The following is a 16,967-nucleotide window of genomic DNA, read 5'->3' on the forward strand; positions in this document are numbered from 1 at the left end:
GCAGAGCATCACTCACTGCTGTTTATGGGCTAGATTGCTTTTTATCTTTTCGACTAAGTGGGTTCCACTAACAGCTCCTGGAGCAAGGGCCGGGTCTTCTCTTCAATAAGTAAATATTGAAAAATTATTTTCCCCTTTCTGAGGCTGCCCCAGGAGCCTGGCTCAAATTGAATAGACCAGAACTTACTGGTCGCAGGATCTAATTCACTGCGCAGTCATGGAACAGGTAAGGGAGGCGGGATTAGAAGCTATATTAAAGGGAACGTTCTCCGTGGGTCAACGAGGCTGTGGGCCTGGCTTCTGGCGCCGCTTATGGGCGACGGTGCCCGCTGGCCGGGACTACTTTTGGCCCTCGGCAGCCGCCGTCCACAGCGTCCAGCTGAGCTCCCAAAACGTGAGAGAGAACTGGCCCCGGCTCCGGCCCCGGCTCCGGCCGCGGCGCACCTGACCCCTGACCTGGCTCTCCGCGCAGGTTGGTTTTCCCGGCCAGTCTGGGGCCCCTGAGAGCAGGGTCCGTGCGGGGGACCCCGAGCGCCGCTCCTCCCTCAGCAGAGCGCCAGGGGCCGCTCGCCCTTCTCTGAGACCCCGGCCTCCGGGGGTCCGGCCGGTGTGCCTCTCTGGGGCCCCCGCGATGCCGGCTCTCTCTCCTGTCGCGCCCGAGTGCCCCAGCCCGACGAGAGTCTCTCTCCAGCGCGGCCTTAGCGCCTCCCAATCCGCCCTGAACCCTGACCTGGCCTGGGAGTTGACAACGGGTCTCTGCGTCCTTCCCCGGGCTGGAAGGCCTGTGTTTGCCGACCCCGGCGCGCTGTGCTTCGGGGAAGGCTGGCCGCCCTCCGAGGGTCTGGACCGCCAAGGGTAGCTGGCGTCCTCCTTCCCTGCACGATTGTGTTCAGCTCTTGGGTGAATGGTCATACCTTCTCCGCTTTCAACGTCCCGGCCCCAGCCTTTCTAACCCCAGAACATATGTTTCTGAATAAAGTAGATTAAAAAACCCATCTTCCCATTTTTTCAGGCTGTCTGGGGCTTAAATACTTTATGGAGTTGAATTTAGACTGGCATAATGGTAAAAAAACACTGGGCTCTGGAGGCTGGTTAGGCTTCACATTTTGGCCTAGCCAGTCTTCTCTGTAAAATGGAGATAGTAATAGTATTGACTGCACAGAACCATTGTGAGAATTAAATGACATATGCACTCAAGTACACAGTGATAATCGAAGCTCCTACTTTACATCTTTCTCTAGAAATGTGAAAATGATTTTGACCAGCAGGTGTCTCTGGTGACTGTATGGTATGATGTGCAAGCTTGTCGGAATATTCCTGATGTAGCCTCAACTGTTTATAGACGCCCTCAGGAAATCTTGGCTGAATTGACAACCTTAAACTTTTTTCAAGCTGGGAAAGAACATTTGAGGTTAAGTAATATTACTCTTATTTTTGCAGTTGAGACTTGTCTGCCTGTGGCTTGCTCAAGCAGGTCACAGTGGGTTCCAAGTGTACTCCCTCAAGTTCAGCGTTACTTTTTTTTTTTTTTTTTTTAACTTTCCTGCTGCTTTGCTAGCCTTTTGGAACAGCACCTTAAGTGTGTGTTAGAATTGGACTGAAAACCACAGGGGTAAAGTAGATGTCTGCATTCATTCATCAAATATTATGGAACACTTACCACGTGCCAGACATTATTCTGGCACTAGTTATAACCTGGTAAACAAAGCAGACACAGTGCTAGCTCTCATGGAGTTCACTTATTGGTGGACAACACCAACAATGTAAATGTACTAAATATATAATTATAAATTGCTAAGAAGAAAAAAAATGGAGTCTGTTTTGGATTGAGTGGTTCTCCTCATTGAGGAGGTGAGAAGCTGAGCCCAGAAAGATGTGATAAAGAGCCATTCATGCAGAGAATGTAACGAAAAGCCTTCAACTTATAGGAAAAAGGATTTACAAAGCTCTAAAGTGGGAAACAGCCAGGAAATGAAAAGCTGGAACACAAGGAATAAGGGGGAAAGTAGCAAGAGATGAAGTTGAAGTGGTAGGCTGGAGCCTTTGAGCAGGGCTCAAAGGGGTTTGAATTTTATTTTGAGTGTGATGGAAGCCGTTGAAAAATTTAAGCATAGAATGCCAAAATCCTATTTTTGATTTTAAAAGTTTACTCCTGTTTCTATGTAGAGAATGAATTGGGTGTTGGGATGAGTAGCAGGGAGATGACCAGTTGGACAATTAGTGCAGTAATTTAGGTGAGAGATGATGGTATGTTCAACTAAAGAGGTGGTGCTGGAGATGGAGAAAAATAGATTAAGATATATTTTGGAGGTAAAAATTGGAAGATTTAATGATGGATTAAAGGGAATAAGGGAGAATAGGAATCTAGGGTGATTTTCAGATTTTGGAGTAGATAGTGGTACCATCTGCTGAAATGAAGAAAACGGGAGGAAGAACAGATTTGAGGTATGTGGTCAGGGAGATGGTGCAATAGAGAATTCCATTTTAGACAGACTAACTTTTAAGTATCTTTGCTATATCCAAGTGGAAATATTAGATTAGTAGTTGTATATAAGAACTTAGAGCTCAGAGGAGAGATTTGTGTTGTTGATACAAATTTGGGAGTCATCATCATATGGATGATGTTTAAAACCCAGGGAATGGATAGGGTCACTGAGAGATTATCTGGTTTGATGGTTATTATCACCATTGAGCCTGTGGCAACCAGTGTGTTTGGATATCATTTGGGGTTTAAAGCATTAGTTTCAGTAATTGGGTAAATGAACTGTCATTGTAGACCTGCAGATAGTCATGTATTTTGTCACCCTGTGTTGCCCCAAAATGCCCCCATCCTATGGTAGAAAGAGAGAAACAAGATCTGGTGTCCACAGATGCTCCCTTGATCTGGCCCTTAAGCTTGCTGGTTTCTACTTTCAGCAGGCTGAGGGCCAGGTCACTTTTTTGCCACCTACAGGACAGACCATGAAGCTGAAAGAACTTGAGCGGCCAGCTGTCCAAGTGTGGAGCCCAGCCAGCCAGTACCCTGTGTATCTGGCCACAGGTATGGCAATACTGTAGATGAGGAGCCATAGGAGTACATAGGTTGAGAGGAAACTTAATATCCAGAATTCTTTATTGAGCTTCAGAGAAAACTTTAGAGTCACAGGAAGATGGGGTTGGCTAGCAGCATAAGCAAGGGGATATTAGGTGTTCTGGGGGCCTGGGGGTGGTCTTAGACTATGAGTCAAGTCTAGGCACCTCATACTTTCATGTTTTCTTTGGAGTTACTGTTTGATAAAGGATGTATCCAGTCCTCTCCTGTTCTTCCTCTCCTCTGCTACCTAACCATTTATACCAAGTCCATGCATTTATTGTTCCTCATACGCTGCCTCTTGACTTTTCTTATGCCTAGGAACATCTGCCCAGCAACTAGACGCCTCCTTTAGCACAAATGGCACGTTGGAAATCTTTGAGGTTGATTTCAGGGACCCCTCTCTTGACTTGAAACGCAAGGGAGTCCTTTCCGCCTCCAGCAGGTACTATGTCTGAACTATTGATGGGTATGCAGGGCACATTCTGATGCAGACCCTGATGGGGGATTATGGAAGTAGTGTGTGCTTCTCAGGGCTTATGAGGAGGCAAGGGAGGAGAGAAGGATCTTCAAGTTGGAGAGAAGTTAACTCTGGATTTGTTTTGCCAAAAAATATTAAAAACAGCCACTCCCACCTTTCTGGGCAGCAGCAGCAGCAGTGTCAGACAGAGTCATGTGATAGAGATGCCTCACGCAAGCCTGGACTCACGAGTACCTGATCTCTTTCTGAACCCAGAGATGTTGGCTCCTTCCTCCCTTGGCTCTTGTGAAGATAACAGCCTTACTCAGTATCTCCCTTTTCTGCCAATGGGAGACGAATGAATGATCCTTTCCTCATTGCTGTTGGGCGCTGACTGGGTACTCATGGGTTTCATGGCTCTGGCAGGTTTATGGGGCTGGGTACTAGCATTCACTGAGTGCATGTATACACACCAGGCACTATGCTAGGGGCTCCATGTAGCTTACTCATTCCTCAGAATGAGCCTAAGCAATAAATATCATTATTCCCATTTTACATAGGCGGGAACCAAAGCTCTGAGAAGCAAGGATTTCAGTCTAGGCCTGTCTGACTCCAAAACCTACCTCCTGTCCATTATTCAATTGCTTTTTATATGTTTTATAAAGATGAGGCTTATAGTCTGAATCAATGGTCTCCAAATTTTTGTACCATCAGGAAAAATGTGAATAGTCACTATACTCAATTATATATTCAATATAAATAATATGTATGTATTACTATACTATTTTTAATATTAAAAATATAACATGTAAAATCTTTTTCTTACAGCCCAGAGAATTATCTTGCCCATTCCACTTGAGAGATTGCTGGTCTTTAGGGAAGCTGGATGCAGCTTCCCGTCCTCTTGTGCATTCTTTGGCCCACTTAAGTGATTAGATTAAGATATTTAGACAGACCTACCCTCTTCTTTTTTTCATGGTTTAAGCTAATGATGAAAGTTAGTTATTGTTCTCCCTTTCTTGAGCTCCTATATCACTTTATGACAGAGTCCCTTACTTCGCAGTTTTTTACATTTCTTTGCATTTCCGGTATGTGTACCTTTTGAAGAGCAGGCCTTGGAGGGTTTACCAATAATGATGAGATATTCTTAGCCTCTGAGCAAGCATTTAGGAAAGGGCTGCTGAAAGGGGTGAGCTAATTTAATAATGTTTATACTCGTGGAGATAAGGGAGAGGGGGCTTTTTTCTTTGATCAGCCAAGCAGCAGCTTTAGCACAGTAGTGGCTCCTTAGGGCTAAGAGTTCTTAAGAAAGAGGCAATACAATTGCTTAAGAAACCTTGAAACTGAACCCTAAGATCCATGTAGGCAGAGATTTTTGCCTGTTTTATTCACTGCTGTATCTCTAGTACCTAGAACATTAGGTGGTTAATAAATATCTGTTGAATAAATGAGTGATACTAGAAACTTCTGGATTACCAAACTAAGCATCCATAGCCACCACTTCAGGTAGTTATAGTCAGTCTTCAGTTAGTCTTAGTGCCTTAAGATCTTTTCAGGGGTAAGGATCTGTTTGTTTTGCAGCCAATTAGGTTGAAGAAACCCTTTTTGAAATGTTGCTACTATATTCGGTAATCACAAAGCATCACCTCACCCCCTGCTCTACCCTGCAGGAATTTGGGGGCTATAACCAAAACAAATAGTACAGTTAACCCTCTCGATAGTATTTCTTCTCTACTTTCTTTTTCCACCTGTATAATTGTATCCAAAGATTGATTCTGATTCTCAAAGACAGAAGGAATTACCTCTAATACAGTTCTGTTGGGGCCTTTCTGAAGAAACCATCTTAAACACTTCAGGGTCTAAGACATTCACTTCTTTCTGCTCCAGCCTGAGTTAGGTCACTTACTCAAAAGTCAGCATCACAAACTAGTGACCCAGATGATCAGGGTAGATAAAGGGCAACCCACTCTTTGCTTAATGCTCCCGTCTTCCTTTTCTGTGTCATCTTCTGCATAGTTTGATGGACAGCACAGTTATGTTGGGTTCTGCCTTGGCTAAAACTATGTGACTTTGGGCAAATTGAGTTCCGTCAGTGATCTTAGGTTTCCTCACTTATATATAGAGAGAGAAGAGGTTGTACAGGATGACTTCTAAGACCCTACTGAGCTCCAAATTTAGGTCTTATGTTCAGTCTCTCCTCTTTTTCTAGCTTAGCCTCCTTTTTTCCTTTTTTAAAAACTCCTCTGTGTATCTCTTCATTATTAACTAAACATACTTTTCAGTCTTCCTCCTTCCATTACCTGCCCTTTTTTCCAGACCTATGCCAACCACATTTGAATCCTAAAGATCCCCTTATCATCAGCCTGTGATGTACCAGAGAAATATTATCTACTTAGCAATATCTGGCTGAAAGAGAAGTGTTCTGAAGCACTCATATGGGTGTAAATAAGAGACAGCCTTCAGCTATAAACAGACTGAAGAGAGTGCATGGATAAGTGCCACCTGACGCAGTCAGAATCAATATGGATTAGCATGTGCACTGAGGCAAGTGATGTTTGGTTTGTTAGATGAATCTCACTCAAGAAGAAAGCTTTCTGGGAGAATACTACATTGTTTGTGTATTGACTTTTGAACTAAGGATATAGCTGCTGTGGCTGAATAGTTCAGGGGCTAATGGGTGATTCGCTATACTCTACCCTCTCTCTACACTGAGGTTCTCGATCTCTGAGTGGCCTCTGTAACCTATGTCTGATCCATCCTCTAGTAACATGGAGAAAGTAGGTCATCTGTCTTCCATTACCTTTATCTCAGCTCTAGCTATTTGGGAGCACTGTGACCCCTCTTTAGGTGCCTGTGTAAGGGACATCACTAAGTGGTAAAAGATCATTTAGGTACTACTCTTAGTTTTCTTGTTTCCAAGACTTGCCTTCTGTCTAGAGATGTCAAGATCACGGAATAGACAGAGGGCGGGCTTTGTTGTTGAACAGACTTGGGTTCGCATTCCAGCTTTGCTGTCTACTGTCCTCTCGGACGCATCATTTAACTTCTTTGACTCTGTTTTCTCTACTGTAAATTTGGGATACATAGTAGGCATATGGCAGCCTAGTGCATAGTAAGCCTTCAGAAAAGTAGTTTTCCTCTCGAGCAGCTGTTACTCAATGCCTTCATTCTCCAGCTTGGAGTACCGCTCTGTTTGACTTCTAAGGAAATTTGCATTTTCTCAGCTATTTTGGCCAGGATATGGACAAACTCATTCTCACTTTAGTCTACTAACATGAAGTTGGGATTTTCCAAAAGGAATCTAAGCAAATACAATCAAAATCCCAAACAATGAAGTCTGGAAGTCATAGGACCAAGAATTTATATAGCACATGTTCCTAATCATAAGTTAGCTGAGGCTTGGCCTCAGATGAAAGCTTAGCTGGCTCAACCTTCTAATCTCACAGTTCTGTTTATTCTCTCCAGCCTTGTCTTTTTCATTTTGCCAGAAGCATAGCCATGAGATGGTTGTTGGGGCTGGTTCTGTCTTTACGAAATTCAACTTCTTCCCTTGTTCTAGCTTGGTATGCAGTCTGATGTATTTAGTACAGTGGTTCTCAACTCTGCAGGTTGTTAGAGTCACCTGGAGGCTTTTGTTAAAAAGGTAGGTTCTGAGGGCCTGTCTCTGCAAATTCTGCTTCACGAGGTCTGGGTAGGAATCAAAGAGCCTATATTTTCTTGTGCCACCCCTCATTCTGTGATGCCATATGGTCAGTCTCCAGCATTGCCATCATCATCCTGGGAATCTCTTTAGCAGAGAATTCCACCTGTGTTCCCATGTTTTCGAAGTTCCCACCTTCTTGTGCAAACTCTTCTCCCTATACCTTCTCCTTAAATCTCTTAGTTCCTATTTTCAGGCCAAAGACCATCTTTTTTGTCTTAAACTTTTTATTTTTTTAAATATGCAAACCTAGAAGAGTTGCAAAATAGTATAATAAACAGTCTTATACCTTCACTTGGACCCATCAGTTTTTAACATTTTGTCACATTTACTCACATGCTCTCTCTTTGCACACACACACACGTGCACACATGCACTTTTGTTCCCTGTCCACTTGCAGGGCAGAGATAATTGACACTCCTTGAGCCCACTGAATGATCAAATCCCCTTCCTTGCCTTACTCTTTGCAGGTGTTCCCCTCTCCCGGGTGTTCTCTGTCACGTCTGTTCAAGCTCCAGTTTCACAGTCACTAGTGAAGTGTTAGCAGTAGAAATATACTGTCTACATGCAGACAGAAGGAAAATCATTTTGTCACACCCTGTATTCCACATTTCAGCCACTGTAAAGTAACTGAGCTCTCTTCTCCAACCCTTTGGTGACTAACTGTTGAGGACTCAGGTGCCTTTTACTCTGGTTTGTATGTCATGTGCTCTGACCATACTGAGGTCATTGCATTCCCACATGAGTTTTCCTGGCAGTACCTTCCTCTGGTTCCTGTTTGGCTCACTACAGGCTTCTCTAGCTACTCTGTTGATTTGCACCCTACCAATGTTGAGCTCTAGCCTTTGGGTGACATGGCAGCCTCTGGAGCCAGCATGGAACTCCTTCTTCTGCCCTGTTAAAATCAGCACAACCTTAGAAAACATAGTCTTTCTGGCAGTAGCTGTAGACCCACCGTTTTTTCATCTCCGCTGTTTTCTTCAGATGCTGACGTAGTCTGAATTGTGCTCAGCTCTTCACTTTTGGCAGGTTAGCTCTACTCTAATGACTGGCCAAACAGGTTGCTGCCTGGTCACCCCACTCAGTTTCTTTGCTGACTGTTCCCAGGGTGTGGGAACATTTCATTTCAGTTATGGATCTTATGACCTCATTCAAGGTGAAATCTGGCTTCTCGAAAGGGCTGTGGAAATGTCCTTGGCTAGTGACTGAAATGGAGGACAGACCACCTGTGAGGATTTGGGGATTTCATAGGCCTTCCCTAGCAGCTTTGCAAGGAACCCATACTTGTTTGCAGGAGGCCCAGCGTCCACCTCATTCTTTTGTGCAAGATTTGGCAGTGTGAGACACTCAGAAAGCCAGAAAAGTGCTTCCCAAGTGGTGCCTTTGTGTTTCTAGGGCTGGCCAACTGGATCCACGTAGTTCCAGTGGGCCAGCCACATGGGAGAGGCACTGGGTGGAGAGGTCTTTAGATCTTTTCTCACTTCCAGTTTAAGAGGGAAGAGGGGACAGCTAGAGAACCTGCTTCTATTCAACTATGGAAGAGTTTGGATCTTCCCTTAAATAGAAGACAGTATTTTATGATGGTTAAGAGTTCGGACTTTGGAATAAGATGGGCCTGACTTTGAACCTTGACTCTGTCACTTCCCTAACTGTCAAATGGGAGTAAAATTACTAACTGTATATACAGAAGTATATAACTTCTCTGTGCCTCAGTTTCCTCAGTTGAAAATGGAGTTAATACCTCATGGGGTTGTTAATCAGCTAAGACATGTAAAGCACTTAGAAAACAGTGCCTGGTACACAGGAAGTACTCAGTAAGTGTTAGTTGTGATTGGAGTTGGAGGTATTAAGTGAAATAATCTATTTGAAGTATTTATCACTGGGCCTATGTAACCTTAATAACATTAATAGCAAGAAAAAATCCCCCCCAACCCTAGCTCCAAGGCAGTAGCCTCCTGGCTTCTAATGTAACATAGATGGAATATTTTTTTCAGCCAAAGGGCAGGACCAGGCAGAGGAGACCTCCATTCTGTGTCTGATAGGCAGGCTACAACTAAGGATGGGGATGCCTGTGTTGTGGCAGAGGCTGATGCAGATGCCTGCTCTCTACTTACTGACGTGGACCTGAGTGGGTGTTGATGCCAGTTCTCCTCTTTGTAGGTTTCACAAGCTGATCTGGGGGAGCTTTGGCAATGGGCTTCTGGAAGGCTCCGGGGTTATTGCAGGCGGCGGGGACAATGGCATGCTTACTCTATACAATGTGACTCACATCCTGTCTTCGGGAAAGGAACCTGTGATTGCCCAGAAACAGAAGCACACGGGGGCTGTCAGAGCTCTTGACTTTAATCCTTTCCAGGTACTACATTTTAGTTGATCAGACATGGCTGAGCCATGGAGCAACAGATCTGAAGGGAATCATTTACTTGTGACCTCTGGTCTGTAACTCTGAGCCCTTCCCAAGTTGTTATGGGGGAGGCTTTGGAAGCTCAAATTGTGGGTCTCTTTCCCCCTTTTCTGCTCTCATCTCTTCCTAGGGTGATGTGTCTCCAAAGACTTATTCTCCATACAGGGCAACCTCCTGGCCTCAGGGGCCAATGATTCTGAAATCTTCATTTGGGATTTGAATAACCTGAGTGTGCCAATGACCCCAGGATCCAAGTCACAGGTGAGGAGGCTCCTGGTGCTGCTACTGAAGAGTGTACAGCTGATTTTCCCAGGGAGCGTCTTGAATTCTGGAGGCAGTCAGAGCACGGGAGATTACAGTCTTTACCACTGGAGGGCAATAAAACTCCACAGACCAACGTGCTACCTACCAGCCAGATACTAGAGGGATAAAGTGGGAAGGGGGTGTGTGGGTGGTGGAGGTGGTTTGTGGTCGTTAACTGTCTAGTGGGTTCTGGAAGAATGAAGATGGGAGTAAAAGACATTGAGAGAAGGAGTGAGAGTACTGCTCATCATAGAGTAGCTTAGGCAGCATTGGTCCCTGGGCTCAGCAGACCAGGGACAAAAGTAGGATACCCAGATATACTCTTGTCCTTTTTGTGGGAGAATCAGCCTTGTCTTTATGTCTGGTTCTCCCATGTAGTTGGGGGTCTTGTGTATATCTGTCTCTGAGTGTACCTATCTTGTCAGTCTATAACTGGGCCCATATTTTTCTTCCTGGCTTTTCTGTCTTAACGCTTACAGTATCGTGAGGTAAGTTGAGTATGAATTTGATAGCATCTTGTGCCCTAAAAGTAGCGGTGGCTTTTCTCTCTGCCTTATTCTCTCTGGGGGTCTTGCACGTCTGTGTTTCCCTCCCCCTCTCTCCTTCTTCCTCTCCTTCTCTCTTTGTCATAGACAAGAGGGCATTTTTAAATCTTGACTCTATCCTCTCAGGATCACCTTGGGATAGAAGTAGAACCCAAGTGTATCTGTCCTCTCAGCTTCTACACCAGTTCCCTAAAGGATCCTCTCTGGAAAACTCAACACCCAGATCCCTGAGACTGGCTTGGTTTGGGTAGCCCCATGTCTACTCTTGGCCCTTCTATGGGTGGTTGGGAGCAGTTGAGCTGCATCTGTCTTTTGGTCCAAGGGTGACAGGTTGTCCTCAACCCCTCCCCCCATCCTGCTTCAGCAGCCCCCAGAAGACGTCAAGGCACTCTCTTGGAACCGTCAAGTTCAACACATTCTGTCTTCTGCTCACCCCAGCGGCAAGGCAGTCGTATGGGATCTCAGGAAGAATGAACCTGTCATCAAAGTCAGTGATCACAGCAACAGGGTAAGTCGAATACAGGCAGAATATAGGCTCAGGCTCTGCCATCTCTCAGGCCTAACACTTGGGCTGCTCTCCCCTAGGCTAGGGCTCTGCTTTCAACTGTTACCCAGGTGGATTCAGCCCCTTAGCAGATTTCCTATTGAGAGTGAGAGCTTAGGGAAGCTGAACTGAGCTCATCTGGAGGCTTCTAGTGCTCCTTACTTGTGGTCATCATTTACTCCAGTGGTTGTGCTGTTCCCAGCCACATAGGAGAGACATAAAACCTGCCCTCAGAGAGGTCCTGTTCCAACTGGACAAAAAAAGTTCATAACCAGAAGAATCAGGTTACATCGCCCATTGGGGTCTGCTTTGTTCACAGATGCACTGCTCAGGCCTGGCCTGGCACCCAGTCATAGCCACGCAGTTGGTTCTGTGTTCAGAAGATGATCGTCTTCCAGTGATTCAGCTGTGGGACTTGCGCTTTGCCTCCTCGCCCCTGAAGTTGCTGGAGAGTCACAGCAGGTAGCATCTCAAACCCTGTCCACATCCTTGGTGAATGGAAGGGCCATAACTAACCTGGGTAGAAGGCAGTGAATGTCTCACGTTGGCTACCAGACATTCTCCTTGGCTTCAAAGCCGTCCCAGTGAGCACACAGTTACCCAGTTCTAGCTCTTGCCCCAACCAAGAGGAGTTCCGTTAGCCCCAGAGGTTATGGAAAAGAGCCTGAGATTCCATCTAACTTCCAGAGATGGGAGTAGAGATGGGGTCATGAGAAACAGTGGAGCCAGTGTTTAGTCCCGCTGTGAGAGTCCCCAGGCTCTGATATGAGGATAATGCTCATTTCTTTAGATGATGAGATTGCCTCCTCCAAGACGTCTCCTTAATAAAAGAACCTTGGTTCCTGCCTTTCCTGTGAATAGGTCTGCCTCCGAGGCTATAGCTCTTGGGCCCACAGCAGAGAAAGCAGCCCCAGAGTCTGGTCTTTCTAACTCAGGGGCCATGCCTTTATACCTCTATGGGGACTTTTGGGAGTTAGGTCCTTACTACCCTTCTGCACTAAAAGCACCCACAGGGTGGGTGCTTACCTGATTCATGCTGATTTGTAATCCCTACTGTACCATCAGGGAAGAGAAGCAGGCCATCCTGCAGTGACCTGTGGAAGGCAGAGTGGTATAGTGCATAGTGCACTGGCTCTGGGACTTGACTTGGGTTCTGGCTGCATGACTGCTGAAAGTTCCTTTATTTCCTCCAAAGCCTCATTTTCTTCATTTGTAAAATGAAATTATATTGCTCATTTTGGGAGGATGAGATTTATCCAAGATATATAAGGCACCCAACTCATAGTAGGCATTCAACAAATGTTAGTTCCTCTTTCCTTTCCTTTTTAGGGGAATCTTGTCAGTGTCCTGGAGCCAGGCTGATGCTGAGCTGTTGCTCAGTAGTGCCAAGGACAACCAGATCTTGTGCTGGAACCTGGGGAGCACTGAGGTAGTCTGGCCCTTCTGTGGGCATGCTGGGATGGGAGGGGAATCTCAGCTGCACCTATGTATTCTGGGTTGCCTTGCCTAAGTCAGGATTTCCCTAATGGTTGTGTTCCCTCATATTAGGTGGTATATAAGCTACCTACACAGAGCAGCTGGTGCTTTGATGTGCAGTGGTGCCCTCGGGATCCTCCAGTGTTCTCTGCTGCCTCCTTCGACGGCTGGATCAGTTTGTACTCTGTGATGGGTAGGAGCTGGGAAGTCCAGCAGATGAGACAGGCTGACAAGGTTTGAAGAATGCTAGGGAAAGGGGCTGTCTCTGTTTGAGGGGGAGAGAGGACATATGGCCTGAGAAGAAGTGGAGACTTGGGAAACCAGAGCCCTGGGTTTGGGGAGGGATGAACCTTTGCTCCAGCACCCATCTTCCCAGGAGGATATCAGTTTCTACCCAATACAAAGGAGGCCTTTACCTTGGATGTTCCCTGTGGTATTTTAGGGAAATTGGACCTCCACGCCTGAATCCTTTGTTATTTTTGGAAGTATGAACTGTCTTACCTCCCTGTCTCCTATAGATCCATTTGGTGTTACACTCCACTGTAAACATTGGATGCAGTAGTCTTCCAAAAGAGCCTACTGCATGGGAGTTCTCACTACCAGTCCCCTGGAGTATGAGAGTCCTGCCTTTGTGGGCCAGACTGGGTACCTCAAGGATCCTTTCCAAAATGTAGTTTGTAGGAGTTCCTGGCTAAGCCACCACTTCACCCTGATGATGCAGGTGTCCTTTTGCCCTCAGATCTCTTCTTCCTTCAGCAAAGGCCAGCCTCTCCCACCGTTGCAGGTGCCAGAGCAAGTGGCCCAAGCATCATTGATACCTCCCCTGAAAAAACCCCCCAAATGGATGAGAAGACCAGCAGGCGTTTCATTTGCTGTAAGTGTAGTGTGTGTTGTGTTGTGGTGTGTGTGTGTGTGTGTGTGTGTGTGTGTGTGTGTACGTGTATGTGTTAAGCCTGCTGTGTGCCCATCATGGAGCTGCATTCTGGAAGAGATTTATTCCCATTGCCTGTGTCTCAGATCAGGTCCCACTTTACTGCTCAGAGAGTTGCTGTAGCTTCCCTCTCTACCCCTTCACACTGCCTGCTGTTCCAGTCCTATCTGAAAGGAATCGATTGCCTTAGACCTCTGTTATGGAGAACTGTCTGAGATTCCATCTGATTTTTCTCTAACCTCTGCATATCTAGAATGGTAGTGAGTCCAGGCATGGAATTCAAAGCAGGAAAAGGGTGAATGCAAAGCATGAAAGAAAAAATTGTTGATTTCATCCTCTCCTCTACTCAAAACCTTTGATCTTCATTACCTTATAGACTCAAAGCCAGATATACACAGAGCCCCATTTACCTCCAGTTTTTATTCCCACCTTATTGCTATGTGTTCGCTCTTCTCCAGTTACATAGGACTACCTTCTGTTCTACAGATAACTGCAGCCTCCCCCTGTACCTTACCCTTCAGCTTCTCTTCTGAGCACTGAATCCTCCTGCAGCCTTTCAAGTTCCCTCACTTAAATACCACCCCCTCCATGACGCCTGTCTAACCCTAATCAAACTTGACCTTGCTTCTGTAATCTCACAGATTTGTACTCCTGGAGTGATACCTGTACTAACTGTACTAAAGCTACTTATATGCATAAATAGGATCTGGAGACCCTAGTAAGTACTAGACTCCTTGAGGTTAGGACCATGTTTTATCCATTTTTATCCCTAAAACAGTGCTTCCCAAACTTTAATGTGCATACAGATCACCTAGAGATCATGTTAAAATTCAGATTCTGGTTCATTTGGTCTGAGGTAGGGACCAAGATTCTGATTTTCCAACAAGTTCCCAGATGATACCCTTGCTGCTGGTCTAGGGAGCAGTAGCAAGGCCCTAAAGCACCTAGCACAATGCTTTAATTATTAAGTTTGAATTAGAAACAGATGTAGTAGAGCTGCTTGTTTTCAGAATGGACAGTTTTACTAGGGAGGTAAGGCAAACACACTCAAGAGGCAGGGGGGTGAAAACTCTGAAGTCAAGAGACCTGAGTTCATATCATAGGTCTGTCACTTATCTGCTGGGTAACCTTGGGCAAGCCTCTTAACTCAGGACTTCAGTGTTCTTATCTGTAAAAGAGGAATAATAATACCTGCCAAGCTTACATTAGTGAACTGACATGAACCTCAAGTAAGAATATATGCAAACACTCTGTAAAATTATCAAGTATTATACAAATCACAAGTTAAGATGGTTCTATTTAGTGCACTCTGTGGTGTAGATTTTTGTGCTTGGGAGTCAAAAGAAGAATTCTGACTGGGGAAGCTCATTAAGTAGAGGGTCTTAGGAAGGGAAGTAGTAAATGGTTGAACAGTAGTTGTAGAGCATGGCTGAAATTGGAATAGCCTGAAGGAACTTAAAAAAAAAAAAGAAAAACAATGCCCAATACCACCTCCAGAGCTTCTGATTTTTTTGTTTGGGGTACAGCCTGGCGACTCTGGATCACTTCCCAGATAGTTTTAAAGTGCAGCCAAGGTGAAGAACTGCTGGAGTAAAGGAATTTTCCTGAGCTCTGCTTTTGTGCCAGGTGCTTTATATAAAGTACCTAATTTGGTGAGAAGGATGCTCAGATCAGAGTGTTGTGGTGGGTGAAGGCACAGAAGCAGGAGTGAACAGGGCACTTTGGGGATGCAGAGTAATCACATAAGTGAGCAGGGAGAGATACTGGCCCTGATTTTGAAAGATTTTGTGGATTATAGGCAGAGGAACTTAAGCTCTCTCCCATGGCCTTGTGAAACCAGTACAAGCTCCTGAGTAGCACCAGGTATAGGGTGGTCGTCTAAGGCTTGGGACGGAGGAGGAAAAACCCAGAGGCTAGCAACCTATTCCAATAATCTAGGTGTGCTAGCACTAGGCATGGGACAGAGGGGGCCTGCATGAGGAACACTGAACAAGAAGAGGTAAGATTTTGTTGTTGCTTGGCTATGCTGGGTACAAAGACTGTGATAATGCCAAGGAGTTTAGTCCAGGTATCTGGGAGAATGGTGGTACCAGGACAGGTGAGGGAAAGATGAGTATCATGTATTGAAGTTTTAAGCTGATGGTGCTGAACTTGCAGAGGTGGTTTTGGGATGGGGGCACATTTGCTACTCAGTTCCAGATCCTATTCCATCCCAGGAGTTCTCATATTATTGTTTTCCTATCCTAGGGTCAACCAATAGATAGTCTTCCCTGTGATCCTGACTTGGTGTTAATTTTTGGCTTGACCTTTCTCTTTCTTGTTTTTCCTCACCAGTTTGGGGGGAAGCTGGTTACTTTTGGCCTCCCCAGCACTCCTGCACATCAAGTGCCACAGCCTTGCCTCCGCCTAGTCTTCATCAGTCAGGTCACCACAGAATCCGAATTCCTGCTGCGGTCAGCTGAGCTGCAGGAGGCCCTGGGTTCAGGAAATCTCCTGAATTATTGTCAGAACAAGATCCAGGAAGCATCGCTACAAAGCGAAAAGATGCTCTGGCAGTTCCTGAAGGTAGGAAGTCTGAAGGCTGGCTGCTCAGAAGTATTTCCCCAAAATTCTCCAGCCTATGTCAACCCCACCCTCTGGCAGCAACCACACTGTGATCCAGATTACAGAGGTCCTAACCCTTACTGAGTTTTTCTACATAGCATCCACCCCTGGGCACAGAACCTCCACTCTTTACCAGAGACTCAGAGACCATTTATGGCTAGGGAAGCTGATGAGTACAAGTGACATTTGCCTTTTTTCTGCTGTTGCTGATGTCCTGGATACTTTACCAGAGCCAAGGTGAGGGCTTTCACAGTGCCATGCCACAGGGCAGTTAAGGTGATGAGAAGGGAGAAGAAAGGATGAGAAAGGAAAGGAAGATCAGCTGGAAAGGGTACATTGTCATCAGAAGGCTTTGAGTCGTTTCATGTAACACAAGGCATGTCATTGTGCTGGGACTCAGGGCTCAAGTCCCACTCAATGCTGAAGGCATGGCTTCAGTTCCAGTGCCAATTTAATCTCAAGTTGCTTATGATGCCAGGATGAATGCTCTACCTGTCAAAAGAAATGAGCAAAAGAGAGGAGAGAGCTGAAGGAAGAAAGAGAAATAACTGGACAGGCAGTGAGAGGATTAGTAAAGTCTTTGGGATTAAAGAGAAGAATGCAAATAGAAGGACAGGGTCTGTCCTGGGGGTCTGAGAAGAACTTGGAGTCAGTGCTTCAGACATAGTAGAACTTTATGAAAGTAAACACCAGGGATCTGAGGAGAAAAGAATTTGAGAAAGATCATCAACTGCAGAGTGAAGCTGGAAAAAGATGTGGGAAGAAAAGAGTAAGAAATAATTCCTTTGTTATAAGTAGGTTACAGGCTGTAGCTCCAGGAATGGTGGGGTGGGAAAGAGTAGAAAGATTGATCAGCCTTTACTCTGCTGAACAAAGGAGGCTGTGGTGCCCATAAGACAGAGGGGAGTGTGGTTTAAAAGCTACCCAAGA

General features: G+C 45.5%; 1 protein-coding gene across 10 annotated transcripts in view; it reads left to right on the forward strand.

Annotated features, from left to right (window-relative positions):
- The first annotated feature begins 316 nt into the window (after positions 1-316).
- SEC31B (SEC31 homolog B, COPII coat complex component) overlaps positions 317-16,967 on the forward strand; it is a 28,916-nt gene continuing 12,265 nt past the window's right edge. The window contains exons 1-12 of one of the 10 annotated variants that reach the window (XM_010971043.3): positions 371-472; positions 1,242-1,411; positions 2,954-3,040; positions 3,392-3,515; positions 9,391-9,586; positions 9,800-9,895; positions 10,847-10,990; positions 11,346-11,488; positions 12,356-12,455; positions 12,575-12,736; positions 13,242-13,376; positions 15,768-15,998. In XM_010971043.3, the coding sequence (XP_010969345.2) occupies positions 2,962-3,040; positions 3,392-3,515; positions 9,391-9,586; positions 9,800-9,895; positions 10,847-10,990; positions 11,346-11,488; positions 12,356-12,455; positions 12,575-12,736; positions 13,242-13,376; positions 15,768-15,998 (1,410 nt within the window). In that variant the 5' untranslated portion in view covers positions 371-472; positions 1,242-1,411; positions 2,954-2,961. Of the gene's footprint in view, positions 473-1,241; positions 1,412-2,953; positions 3,041-3,389; positions 3,516-9,390; positions 9,587-9,764; positions 9,896-10,846; positions 10,991-11,345; positions 11,489-12,355; positions 12,456-12,574; positions 12,737-13,241; positions 13,377-15,767; positions 15,999-16,967 lie in introns of those variants that run through there. The other 9 variants (XM_074373765.1, XM_010971045.3, XM_010971044.3 and 6 more) reach the window with 9 other exon arrangements.

The sequence above is a fragment of the Camelus bactrianus genome, chromosome 11, assembly GCF_048773025.1.
Source record: "Camelus bactrianus isolate YW-2024 breed Bactrian camel chromosome 11, ASM4877302v1, whole genome shotgun sequence".
NCBI classification, from domain to species: domain Eukaryota; kingdom Metazoa; phylum Chordata; class Mammalia; order Artiodactyla; family Camelidae; genus Camelus; species Camelus bactrianus.